General features: G+C 42.4%; 1 protein-coding gene across 1 annotated transcript in view; it reads right to left on the bottom strand.

The window, feature by feature from the left end:
• Nucleotides 1-395: 395 nt before the first annotated feature.
• Nucleotides 396-14,138, bottom strand: part of pde11a (phosphodiesterase 11a) — a 401,879-nt gene continuing 388,136 nt past the window's right edge. The window contains exon 20 of the mRNA XM_039757714.1: nt 396-836. Within this exon, the coding sequence (XP_039613648.1) occupies nt 636-836 (201 nt within the window). The 3' untranslated portion in view covers nt 396-635. The remainder of the gene's footprint in view (nt 837-14,138) is intronic.

The following is a 14,138-nucleotide window of genomic DNA, read 5'->3' on the forward strand; positions in this document are numbered from 1 at the left end:
AAAGATACGGACCCCTGCCATTCAGCTTCCGGAATATACCAAGAATCCGTGGTCTGGCAGCTGCCTATCAACTGCACATCGTCGCTTTGGTCTCCTGCCCAAACACAAAGCTTGGCACAAGATGGAGGTGAGTATGGACACACGCGTAATGACCGCCTTTTTTTGTTTCCTGTTCGTGGCACCACCCGTCAGTTTTTAAAATTGTCCGAATGAGTGAATACTCGAGAGTTGTGGATCTGGGCAACTCCCCCCGGACCCCCGATGCATGAATGAATTATAGACGTGCATTTTAAAGTGCTGGACTCACTGTGCGCTCCTCTGGCCAGATATGCCCACACTTCTCTCTTTCTCGACCCCTCACCCCTGTAACCCCCACAACCCCCCTTAAGCTTGAGTACACACCCAGGGTATCAATACCATCCAGCATTGCAGAAAGCGGCACAGCCCATCGCAGCTGGGATGCCCCAAAATCCTTCTTGCCCTCCTTGAAAAAAGGTGTGTCTGTGTGCTTCTGACAGAATCCACAATGGCGTCAAAAGCTAAAAAGAGCGCCACACTCTGGCAGCGCAGCTGAGCGTCGCCTCAGGCTGACGTGTGGAAACCCACCGGGAGTAAGGGCCCGCTCTGCAGGGGGCCTAGCTGGTGCTGTCGGGCGGCAGGCTGCAGCCAGCCGGACTGGCGATGCTACTTGGACTGCTAATGGAGGCCAAGTTGCTGATGGCGCCGCTGCTCCTCTGCTTCTGCTGTCTCTCTCTGTGCAGCTCGTCCCAGTTGGTCCTGTTAATTTTGATTAGATCCAGCATTGACTGCAGTTTGGGATTGACTTTGGCCAGCGTCTGGAGTGAGAGAAACAAAATCAATTTTGGATTAAAGACAAGAAATCAAGACAATCACAACTCGTAAATACTAGTAATTAATAGTAGTAATTAATTCATTGTTCTGTCTATTGTATTCCATCCATCCATTTTCCAACCCGCTATATCCTAACTAGAGGGTCACGGGGGGGTCTGCTGGAGCCAATCCCAGCCAACACAGGGCACAAGGCAGGAAACAGGGTGCCAACCCACCGCAGGGCACACACAAACACACCCACACACCAAGCACACACTAGGGTCAATTTAGGATCGCCAATCCACCTAACTGGCATGTCTTGTCCCCCTTTTCTTGACACTCACTGCACACCCACCCTACCTGGAAAAGGGTCTCTCTTTGAACTGCCTTTTCTAAGGTTTCTTCCAATGTTTTTTCCTAAAAGGGTATTTTTTGGGAGTTTCTTCTTAGAGAGGCTGGGGGGCTGTTAAAATCCTTGTGTGATTTTGGGCTACTATACAAAAATAAATTGAATTGTATTGTCCTAAAAACCCCAGTGCAGTATCTCAGTCAATGCGTTTCTTAACCCTTTAAACTCAGCACCATTGTTTTTGACCTGCCGGTGGACAGAACAATGATACTCTTTTTTTTTTAAATTAAATTGTTAATTTCCTCATTGCTGTAATTGAAGTTCAGTGTTTTGCCTTTAAAATATTGTATCGCATACTCCGACACCACACTGTCATGTTTTTCTTTCTTCCCTCAAAGATGGCCGACTTGCTGCATCACGGCAACACCTAACCCCTAACACCCTGCCATTGGCTTTCTTAAACACCCTTATTCAGTTCTGGACAATTGGACAGACAGACAGACTATCTATCTATCCATCCATCCATTATCCATGGATTAAGGTCAAGAAATCAAGACAATCACAACTCGTAAATACTAGTAATTAATTCATTGTTCTGTCTATTGTATTCCATCCATCCATTTTCCAACCCGCTATATCCTAACTACAGGGTCACGGGGGGGTCTGCTGGAGCCAATCCCAGCCAACACAGGGCACAAGGCAGGAAACAAACCCCAGGCGGGGCGCCAGCCCACCACAGGGCACACACACCCAATTTTATAGGATCGCCAATGCACCCGGAGGAAACCCACGCAGACAGGACCCGGGTCTCCTAACTGTGAGGCAGCTGCGCTACCCACTGCGCCACCGTGCCACCCCAGACAGACTATTATCTACCAAATTTTCAACTTTCAAATGACACCACATTCCACTTGCTGTGTGTTCCACTTTCTATATTTCTATTTCGCTTGCCAATCACTTTGTGGTTCTGCCACTCACGTATGGGGATGCGGATGTACAATTTAAACAATTTAAACAGATTGTTACAGATTTTATATGTATGATAGAACTAACTATTTTACATTACAGTGAGTAATTAACCATAGTAAAAAAAAACAGTAAAACTTAATAATTTGAAAGAAAATTATGTTTCATGTTGGGTTCGAGGTATTCGTCACGTTATACGATTTCTTTCTGTTTGGCTTTGAAATTAACAAGCAAATACTTTGTAAACTTACACTTTTACTGTAAAACTTCAGTTAAAACAATTTTTGGAATTACATTTTCGTCAATATTCCATTGAATTTTGATTCCATGTTTGGACTTTCATTGTGACATCGCAACGTATAACTGCCCGTGAGTGAATTTCATTTCTTTCTCTTTGATAAATAAACCGACTTTTTCGAATGTTTGTCCCTGCGATTTGTTAATTGTCATAGCCAAAGCTATTGTAACGGGAAACTGTAAACGTTTTAATACGAATGGCATATCAAGATTTCCTTTGTTGTCTAATGTTATCCCCTGAAGATGTGCTACATGACCTTTCTTGGACACATCCTTCAACAGTAATTTGGCCGTTGGAAGACCGGACGGTGTTAACGTTTGTAGATATTCTTCGCGATATTCTAAGTTGATGTTTTCATTTTCCGCACCATCACCACCAACTGTTTCAGTGTAGTCTATTGATACGCATTTAACCAATTTGCCGTGTTACTTCATTGTTTCTCTGTGCTAGGATTTCCCGTGTACTCACGTTTTCTTTTGATAATAACCCTTCATGATGAAATTCTTCAAAAAGATTTGGACATAATGCGTCCACTTTAATTGGGAACTTAAAGTGAGAAAAACATAAAAATGTAGAAGAGCTGAGAGAGCAGGAACTGCGTCTGACAAAAGCATTCACACCAATGAGAGGTGAGAGGGCCGTGTGTGTGGTTTTCTATGGTTGAGAGGAGGGCGGGACTTAAAAAACAATCACATGGCCAAAGTCTCATCTTGCAGAGGAGGGCGGGACTTAAAAAAAAATCACATGGCCAAAGTCTCATCTTGCGGGACTTGAAAAAATCTTCCAATAAGTCTCGTCTCGTGGTGTTAGAATTTGGATGAATAGCACAATTAAACCAAATATATTCTGACAGAGTAAGATCTGCCCTTTAGAATGACACGTGGGCCATTGGTCTTCAGTAATGGACGTACACGCTAGGGATGCTTATTTGAAAACAGTCAAAACACAGAAAAAGGATCCTGCTTTTTGTACTTCTTCAAAACAGTCAAACGACACATATTACTTGTAGATATCTCAAATTTGTTTTTCTGGGTGTCCCTGACAAACCTAATGACACTTTTGCAGTGTTTAGAGTTTTATTCCAACATGTATGGAAATAAAAATAACGTTCTAACTACATTGTTTTGGTAAAAATGGTACCGATTGTTGCCAGTTTCTCTGCTCTAACATATCTGTACAAATTAATTTATTCTCCAGCTAACTTCCTCTGTAAAAAAAAATGAAAGAAAAAGGTCAGAGCATACATATACACAGTGGGTACAGAAAAGAGCCCCCGTTCAAAATATTCCCATTTTTTTTTGCTTTACAGGATTAAATGAAAAAACACACAAAAAAATTCTTCCCAGCTTTACTTACTCAATGCCACCTCTAATATCCAAGTGAAAGATATCAGAGCTACAGCTGAGGAAAGCCATAAAAAGTCAAAATCAAGACATACTGAGATTAGTAAACCATTTGGTTTTGAGGCCAATTAGTTTGATTTTGGTCTCATCTGACCAGAAGACCTTTTTTCCCCACTTGACATCAGAATCTTCAAGGTGCATTCTGGGAAAGCTCAAACGAGCCTTCATGTGGCCTTTCTTGAGAAGTGGCTTTTTCTTTGCGGCCCTCCCGACCAAGCTAAATTCACAAAATCAATGTATTTGCCTGTTTGGCACCCCATAGTATATGTGTGTGTCTAAATATGTACACATGTATGTATATATATATATATATATATATATATATATATATATATATATATATATGCCAGCAACACTCATAACATCACAAAACAATTACATTGTCAATCATGTTACGTTTTTAAAATGTTTCCTTTTCTTTTTCATTACTTCTTTAACACACTACTTCTCCGCTGCGAAGCGCAGGTATTTTGCTAGTATAATATATATACTAATAAAAGGCAAAGCCCTGACTCACTCACTCACTCACTCACTCATCACTAATTCTCCAACTTCCCGTGTAGGTAGAAGGCTGAAATTTGGCAGGCTCATTCCTTACAGCTTACTTACAAAAGTTAAGCAGGTTTCATTTTGAAATTCTACTTTTAACGGTCATAACGGTCGACAACGTCCGCCATGTTAAACTTTCTTATTTATGGCCCCATCTTCACGAAATTTGGTAGGCGGCTTCCCTGCGCTAACCGAAACCAATGTACATACTTATTTCAGTGGTATGATGCCACCATTGGCCGCCATATTGAACTTTTCAACGATCTTTGTTATTTATGGGCCCATCTTCAAGAAATTCGGTATGCGGGTTCCCAACGCTAACTGAATCCTACTTACGTTCAATATACGTCCATAGCCTGCAACTCGGTCACCGTGTGAGGCGGCGTTGAGTCACACATCCCAATGCCTCCCACGTTGTTGGCTGCCTGCCTATATAAGGCCGTCCGTCGCTCCAGTCTCTACATTCCCTTCTTTGCTTTGCCACTGTATTCACGTCTCCCTGCTGATAACTGCAGCCTTTTTATTTAATCCACGGCATCTCCGCTGTTTAATTGTTCATTTATTACGGTTATAGTTATTGTGTAGGTATTTTAGACTTACTTTACATTGTTCAGGTACCCATTTCCTTTATCATTCCAACTGTACCCACATTAACATGTCTATCGAGGTGATCACCATCGATCAAAGAACTGTCACTTACCGAGTGGTTTCCATGCCCGGAGATGACACCTGCCTTTTCCATTCTCTGTGTTACATATTGCACGGCCATATCAGGCTCACTCTTGATATCCATTGTGTCTTATGTATTGAATGACTGGACAGGTTCAAGGTGTGGACTGATGACGGTACAGGAGATAATTAGACTACACAGGAGCACTAGAAGAGTGAAATGCTTAAGCCCTTCACCTGTGGATCTTCATGTGAGTTGATGGCTGCCGCTGAATTGTTCGGTTGTCGCTTTCAAGTGTACCGAAATGGCCAAATATTTTACACCTTTGGACAACCGCCAATGCCTCTTAAACATCTTAGACTCACAGGTGACGATTTCAGTAGTGGACACTTTGATGTTTATGAATGTTTAAACTCTCAAAAGCTGGATGTGAAGTTATCAATGAAACCGGTTGTGTGCTTACAACGCTTGACAGATGTCGAATGTCACTTCAACACAAGTCCTGCAAATACTGTCGTCATTGAAACAAACCATGAAACTCAAACCGATTATGAGAGCAGCAATCCAAGCTGTGAGATTTGAGACAAGATTACTGTTCACATGGCCAACTGTACGTTACATGCTCAAGAGTAAGCTCAGCGCACAGCTTGGTCAGATTACAACCGGAGGGCCGAACTCACAATGTGGTATACAAAGAGATCCTTAACAAATAATTATTGGTAGATTTTCCCTCAGTTTAAAAAGGTTTACTTTTGTTCTTAATAAAAATTTTAAGGCAGTACTTCGCCGCTGCGAAACGCGGGTATTTTGCTAATACATATGTGTGTGTATATATATATATATATACTAGCCATGTGCGCCCAACTACGTTGAGCGTGTTAAAGTTGTCTGTGAAGGGCTCCCTGTTTAAACGCGGCTGCCAGTCGTGAACTGGGCCCTTCGTCGCACAGCATTATGATTTTTTATAAGGGAAACAAAATTACAAAAGAAAACCCTTGGACATTGATTCAATAGGAACGGCCTACTTGGAATCACAGTCCGTCTCGTTTTCACGACGTTGTCGTTTCCTCTCACGATGTCTTCTCAACCTTTCTCCAGTCTCGCAGGTTGCTTTGTGGCAATCCAAAGAGTAAGGCAATATACACGGAGCTATGGTTATAAAAGGGGGACACATAGGTATCCAGGCTCTTTAAAGCATAAATAAGGATCACTTCACTGACATGTGAGCAAGCCACGGTACAACTGTGAGACGCGCAGCACTCGCCGGCTACAACGTAACAATAATAATTTCCGGAACGTGCTGTTACGTTGTCATTCATTTTACCCGCTGTCTTTCTTTCATTCATATGTTACGTAGGCACGTACCTTTTATCTTCGGCAATCTCATTCTCTAACCAGGCCTCAGGAGCTAACCAGCGTAACACTGTCCACCACCCCTTTCGTTATTCTGGCACATTGTTGACATCCGTGAGTAACAACAACGTACTAAACTGGAAGGCGGCCTATGCATGCGTGGGATTCACGGACAAGCAAAGATCAAGATCTAAATGAAGATAATATTTAGAGATAGATATATATATATATTGTGAAGGACAGCCGGGTCCCATGCCCAGCAAGGATGCCCCTGCTGCTTATGTTCCGGGGGAGCCGCCATGGACAGTCCAGTAACTCCCCCGGGACGCTTGGTGGCAGCCTCCCTGGCTGATGGTGTTTTCCCAACCACCCGCAGGGCTCCATGGGAGATGAAGTACTCCACAGCTTGGTTGGGGCCCGGCGTGGCCACTAGGGGGAGCTGCCTGCTTCCCACAGCCTGGCTGGACGAGCCTGCAGCCCCACCCGGAAGTGCAATTAGGACCAGGTGGTTAATCACCTGGAACGCTTCTGGGTGGGCTATAAAAGGGCCCAGCCACCACCACTTGGTGAGCCAGAGTTGGGAGGAAGGAGGCAAAGCTTGTCTGGGAGGAGTGGTGGAGCGAGGTGGAGAATTGTGGTTTGTTTTGTGCTTTGTTTTGTGCTTTGGGACTGTGTTTGAGCTGTGTGGCACGGGGGAGACGTGTTGCACAGCTGAAGAAAAAAATAAAGCCTGTGTGTTTTTGTACACGTGCCTCTGCGTGGTCTGTGCCGGGTCGGGCGCTATATAGCACCTTTTACAATATACATACATACACACACACACACACTATATATATATATATATATATATATATATATATATATATATATATATATATATATATACATACAGTACAGGCCAAAAGTTTGGACCCACCTCCTCATTCAATGTGCTTTCTTTATTTTCATGACCGTTTACAGCACTCCATCACTCTTCTTCTTGGTCAAATAGCCCTTACACAGCCTGGAGGTGTGTTTGGGTTCATTGTCCTGTTGAAAAATAAATGATCGTCCAACTGACCTGACTTCTGCACAACACAACTGCTGGTCCCAACCCCATTGATAAAGCAAGAAATTCCACTAAATAACCCTGATAAGGCACACCTGTGAAGTGAAAACCATTTCAGGTGACTGCCTGTTGAAGCTCATCGAGAGAATGGCAAGAGTGTGCAAAGCAGTAATCAGAGCAAAGGGTGGCTATTTTGAAGAAACTAGAATATAAAACATGTTTTCAGTTATTTCACTTTTTTTGTTAAGTACACAACTCCACATGTGTTCATTCATAGTTTTGATGCCTTCAGTGAGAATCTACCAATGTAAATGGTCATGAAAATAAAGAAAACACATTGAATGACGAGGTGTGTCCAAACGTTTGGCCCGTACTGTGTATATAAACCTGTTATAAAAAAGTAAAAAATGAAAATTCAAAAATAGTGCACTGTAAAAAATTAAAAATGACTTACTATATTAGGCATAAAAAGAATTACTACTGCTCCAAAATATTATTCTTAAAGAACACTAACTTAACATCAAGGTTCCATTGTTACTCACTTTAAGTTTAGTGTTTGGGCGAGGGGTAGACGATCTAATTGCTTTCAATGATAGGAAGAACCGGAGAAGTTACCTAAAATTGGTAAAGGGGTCCCTGATGTTAAGACTCTAGTAGGGGTCCCTGATGTTAAGACTCTAGTACGGGACCCTGAGGTTAAGACTCTAGTAGGGGTCCCTGATGTTAAGACTCTAGTACGGGACCCTGAGGTTAAGACTTCCCCTTTTAGGACTTTGAGGTTTCAGGCTGAAAATTTAGATACAGTATGTGGATGAGTGAGATATGGGCAAGCTTAGAGGATTATGGAGTAGGACAAACCTGCATCCCCAAAAGCACTGAACGTAAGGTCAGTGAGGGGATCCTTGATGTTAAGATATATATATATATATATATATATAGAGAGAGAGAGAGAGAGAGAGAGAGAGAGAGAGAGAGAGAGAGAGAGAGATGTGCTATATAAATAAATAAAACCAATATAAGTAACGTCCCCCACCTTGAAATGCTGTTCACTGTAGACGAGCGCTTCATAATGAAGGTCACCTTTAATGCCATACAGCCGGTGTGTTCTGTGCTTCTTTCTCGAGATTATGTGGCTTTGTCTCTCCACCTTTTGATGCTGTAGATGTTTCTTGTTAATTACTATTGTCAGATTGATGATTGTATTAGTGCAGTGGATCAAGACGGTGACGTTAAAACGAGTTCATCAAGAACACAGAGACACCGTTGGAAACTTGTGAAGGGGAAATTTCACACAAACATTAGGAAGTTTTGCTTAATACGAAGAATTACAGACACTTGGAATAAGCGACCAAGTAGTGTGGCTGACAGTGGGACATTAGGGACTTTCAAAACTCGACTTGACGTTATTTTAGTAGAATTAAGTGGGTAGGACTGGTGAGCTTTGTTAGGCTGAATGGCCTCTTGTCGTCCAGATTGTTGTAATGTTTTCATTTTTCTCAAACGTCAAACTAATAAAGTGATCAGCTGGTGTATTTCAAATCTTACTGCACACCAACTCGCTTCGCTCAGCACTGGAATGTTTTCTGCTGTGCCTTTCACTTTGAGGGTCTGCACACACTGCCCACTCATTTGTCTCGCAGCTCCTTTCAGTGTTTTGCTCTGAAGGTTGGGTCGCCGTCACAAGTGCCAGTAGCTTAATGAAAACACAATTTCCATACAAATGTCTTATGCCACGTTAAATGGCAGTATCTCACATCCCCTTTCATTATATCTAATTTAACGTTACAGGGGGCCAGAGCACATGCAAGGCTGTCATCATTGTGGACGAGGCAGGAACCAACCCTTGATAGGACGTCAATTGATTGTGCAGCACAGGCACACAGGGATGATTTCGTTTTTTCAGTTAACATAATCCGTGTTTTTGAGACACAAAGAAAGACCAGGCCTGGATTTCATTTTTGGACCCTGGAGATGTGAGGCAGCTGTGCTCACCAGTGTTTCACACTACATACTGAGATCCACTTGCCTAGATATATCTGGACCCACTTATATCCTCAACAGAGGCATACAGCAAGATGAGAGTCTGTTTTAGTAGCATTTTGGTGCAAAGCAAAACTAGCCCTGGATGGGTGCCAGTCAATCAAGCAAAGGCCACACTCCTTCACTTACGGGACATTTAACAAGGGACAACTTCTTGAGTTTCTCTCCGTGGCCTTTTCTTTGCAGTTTGTTAAGTTGTGCAAATCGAAGCACCTGCACCTCAATGTCCATAACACAAATGAGATAATTACAGGAAGGTCAAGCCCAGTCTGCCCAGGGTTCTCATTAACAGTGAAGCTCTGCAGGTACTGAGGATGTACGAATACTTCTGGACGACAGGCCTGAGCGGAGTACCAAGATGGAGGCCATCTGTATACAAGAAGAGTCACAATCTCCTGTACTTGATGAGGCGGCTGAGGTCGTTTGGAGCACGCGGGCCACTTTTCCATGTTTTCTACCAGTCAGTAGTGGCAAAAACTCAAGTGTATCAGGGAAACGGCATTAGTGCAAGTGATGCCTACAAGCTAAATAAACTGATCAGAAGAGCTGGTTCAATCTTAGGAGACAGGATGGACTCACTGAAGGAAGGGGGACAACAGCGGTCACTCAGGAAGCTGCTGACCACCCTGGACAAGGACCCTCACCCCGTACACGAGGGGCACCTTCAGTAGCAGACGGAGACAGCTGCATTGCTCCGAGGAACGCCATGTGAGTTTGTCTCTACCCTCAGCCATCAGGGCTAATGAGTCACCACTCAGCTGAGGTGGTCTTGTTTACTATGCGCTAAACAGCACTGAGCTGGTCGAGCAGACATCTTAACAGGCAATAAATACACTGTGCTGGTGGCCGACATCCACTACGGTGAGACTGTAACTGGTAAATAAGTGCAATTCAAATCAATTTACATTAGCAAATGTCTACACCTTGATAACCTTTTTCCAGATAATTCATGCAATGTGTATGTGTACCTTGTCAGCATACTGAGATTATTATAATTTGTGCTTTATTGTCTTCTGCTGTTAATCTGCAGTGTCTTTTGGTATTAATAAAGTATCTATCATATAGTGCCTTTCACATCTATCTAATCCTGCCAACTATACTAAAATATTATTTATCTATCTATCTATTATATAGTGCCTTTCATGTCTATCTATCTACTATATACTGCCTTTCATATCTATCTACAGTATCTATCTATCTATTATATAGTGCCTTTCACATCTATCTATTATATAGTGCCTTTCACATCTATCTATTATATAGTGCCTTTCACATCTATCTATTATATAGTGCCTTTTATATCAATCTATCTATCTATCTATTATATAGTGCCTTTTACATCTATCCATCTATCATATAGTGCCTTTCATATCTATCTATCTATCTATTATATAGTGCCTTTCATATCTATCTATCTATCTATCTATCTATCTATTATATAGTGCCTTTCACATCTATCTATCTATCTATCTATCTATCTATCTATCTATCTATCTATCTATCTATCATATAGTGCCTTTCATATCTATCTATCTATCTATCTATCTATCTATCTATCTATCTATCTATCTATCTATCTATTATATGGTGCCTTTCACATCTATCTATCTATCTATCTAGAAGAACAACTAAGTCAGGGCCTCCAACTCCAACCAGTTGCTTAATGAGGCGCAGAGTCTCGTTGTTAATTAAACTTGCTCGCTTGTTGCTGCTCTCGTGGTGCATTAGCAGACATTTCCGAAATTGTTCATTTTCTCTTTTCTAAGAGAGAGAGAGGTTAGGAGCGGGCGCTGATACAGCACATCGCCGCACCCACCACACGACAAACCAACTCAGGATTTAGATTAGGACCCGAGTGCAGCCATTCGACAGGTGACACCTCAGCACCACACCAGTTCAGATGGAATGGAACCAGTGTGAGGTTTTTTCTGGTGGCTGGAGTGCCAATTCTGCCACCAACCCCCTGCAGGTTGGAGGGCCCACATGCAGGGCTGGATGCAGATTAACGTCATACCCAGGACGGAGCAATTGCAGGTGAAGGGCTTTGCTCAAGGGCCCAATGGAGCAGAGTCACTTTTGATGTTTACGGGATTCGAACCGGCAACCTTCCGATCGCCAGTGCAGATCCCTAGCTCTGGTAAAATGTTTTGTGGGCCTGAGAAGATCGACATTCCTGAGACGTTCACCTTTCTTTATTTTCAGATATCGTGTGATGGACACCAGTTGTTTTGTGTCATTTTGTATCCCATTATTGGTTGGCTGCTCATTAAGGAAAACAACTAAGGCAGGGGTGTCAAACTCCAATCCTGGAGGGCCGCAATGGCTACAGGTGTTCATTCTAACCACATTCTTAATTAGTGACCTGTTTTTTTCTTTTGTCTTAGTTTTAATTAACTAAGTGGTCTGAGTCGAATTATTTCTTTTTTCCTTAACTGGCAGCCAAACAATAATGAGACACAACGAGCCGCCACGTGACCAGCTAACCACATTATCTGAACATAAAAAAGGCTGATCTCTCAGGTCAGCAAAACATTTTGACGATATTCTTAGAAAAAATCAGCCATTTTGGAAATGTCTGCTGTGGCAGAATGAGAGCAGCAACAAGCCGTGGAATTAAATAACAAATTGAATTAACAGCAAGAATTGTCTTCTCTTTAAGGAACTGGTTGGAGAGAAATTGGTTGGAGGTGGAAGCTCCAGTTTAGCTGGTCATTTGTTGGCTCATTTCACATCTCATTTTTGTTTGGCTGCCATTTAATGAAGAGAAGAATCATTTGAGAGGACTGAATGCTTAAAAACATGGCTATTAAAAAGAAGGGAAAAAAGGTAATTAGCAGTGAAAACTGCTTGTTCATTATTAAAAGGGTTAGAATGAAAACCAGCAGCCACTGCAGCCCTCCAGGCCTGGACTTCGACACCCGTGAACTAAGGGGACACAAAACAAGACCAGCTAACCTGAAAATAAAGAAAGGTGAAGATCTCGGTCATGTTGGTCTGCTCAGGTCACCAAAACATCTTGATGGTGTTCTTAGAAAAAACAGAAAAATCAACAGTTTTGGAAATGTCTGCTGTGGCAGAATGAGAGCAGCAACAGGCCATGGAATAAAATAACGAGTTTAATTAACAGCAAGAATCGACTTCTGATTAAGAGATTGGTTGGAGTTTGAAATCCCAGTTTAGCTGGTCATCTGTTGGCTCGTTTCACGTCTCATTTCTGTTTGGCTGTCGTTGAATGAAGAAAGAAATCAATTCAGGGCTAATTAAAATGAAGGGAAAAGGAGTTAGGCCTTGTTCACACGGGCGTTAAAATCGAGCGGTTTTTTTTGCGTTCGTAGCGTCCGGTGAGCGCGGATCAAGCGCCGAGTGTTTTCTACACGTAGGAGTCAATGAGAGTGTTCACATGGGCTTTGGTGACGTGCATTTGTCCGTCAGCGCGTTTATACGGCATCAAAAAAATGTTGCATGCAGCTTTTTCTTGGCGTTCAAAACCCAACGAACGCAAGGAAACCGCTTCTAGTTCGTTTTCTGCGCGTTTATTTTACGCTTCGGAGGACCGGATATATATTTTCATATTGCTTATTTTATTTTATTGTCTCATGTAATTTGTAAACCATGAACCTATTCATTTATGTTCTAATATAATATTTGATAACGATTATGTAGGGGGGGCATTTCCGTGCACAACACCGGTGTAAGCGCACACTCGACTACTGTTTCCTCACCTCAAAGTGACAAGTAGTCTCTCTTCGGGGCTAACACCAAGTCGCATATTGGTTGATCGGCGTGCAATGTGGCATTGCACCAGCTGCAGCAGACAATCAAAAGTGCAAACCGACATCCGACAATAATTAAAAAACTTGCGCGGAAATTTTCGCATTTCTTCATAAAGCACAAAAAAACTTCCTTTAACCTGACGTTGTGCAGTCAGAGGATGAACCCAGTAGCGGCGGCGATTTTTTCTCTCCCTACATCGCCGTATTACGAGTATTTTTAAAACAAGAAGATTAATATCTAACATAGCAAAATGGTCCATATTGAAAGGAGGCACCTCAAATAAAACGACAAGGGCTTTCATATCCAGTTCCCGACACTGCCTCCACAGGTTAACACACAAACTACAATTTGGGCTGCAGGCTGGCGTTAGACAGAGACAAACGAACGCCGGTGTAGAAGTCAATCGATCGCCACCACAAAATGCAACATAAACGTCTAGGACGTTCAGAGCAAGTTCGTTTATCCAAAAACTTAACGCCCGTGTGAACAAGGCCTTAGTTAGCAGTGAAAACTGATCTCTGATTAGGAAAAGGGTTGGAATGAAAACCTGCAGCCACTACGGCCCTCCAGGACTGGAGTTGGACAACACTTGTCTAGGGCAGGGGTGGGCAGATTCAGTCCTGGGGGCCACAGTGGCTGCAGGTTTTTGCTCCAAACCAATTGCTTAATAAGAAGCTCTTATTCCTCCAGTAACACCTCTTCTTCACTTTAGTGGTCTCGCTCGTTAAGATTTTGAACCCTTATTGCTTATTTTAGTCTTAAACAGATGGAGTCTTGGTGTTTAATGGCTCCTTATTAGCAATAAGATGCAAATGACAAAGGAAAGCTGCAGTTCTCTAAGTAGCTCGTTTCCACCT

This window comes from Polypterus senegalus, chromosome 6 (genome assembly GCF_016835505.1).
Source record: "Polypterus senegalus isolate Bchr_013 chromosome 6, ASM1683550v1, whole genome shotgun sequence".
NCBI classification, from domain to species: Eukaryota; Metazoa; Chordata; class Cladistia; order Polypteriformes; family Polypteridae; genus Polypterus; species Polypterus senegalus.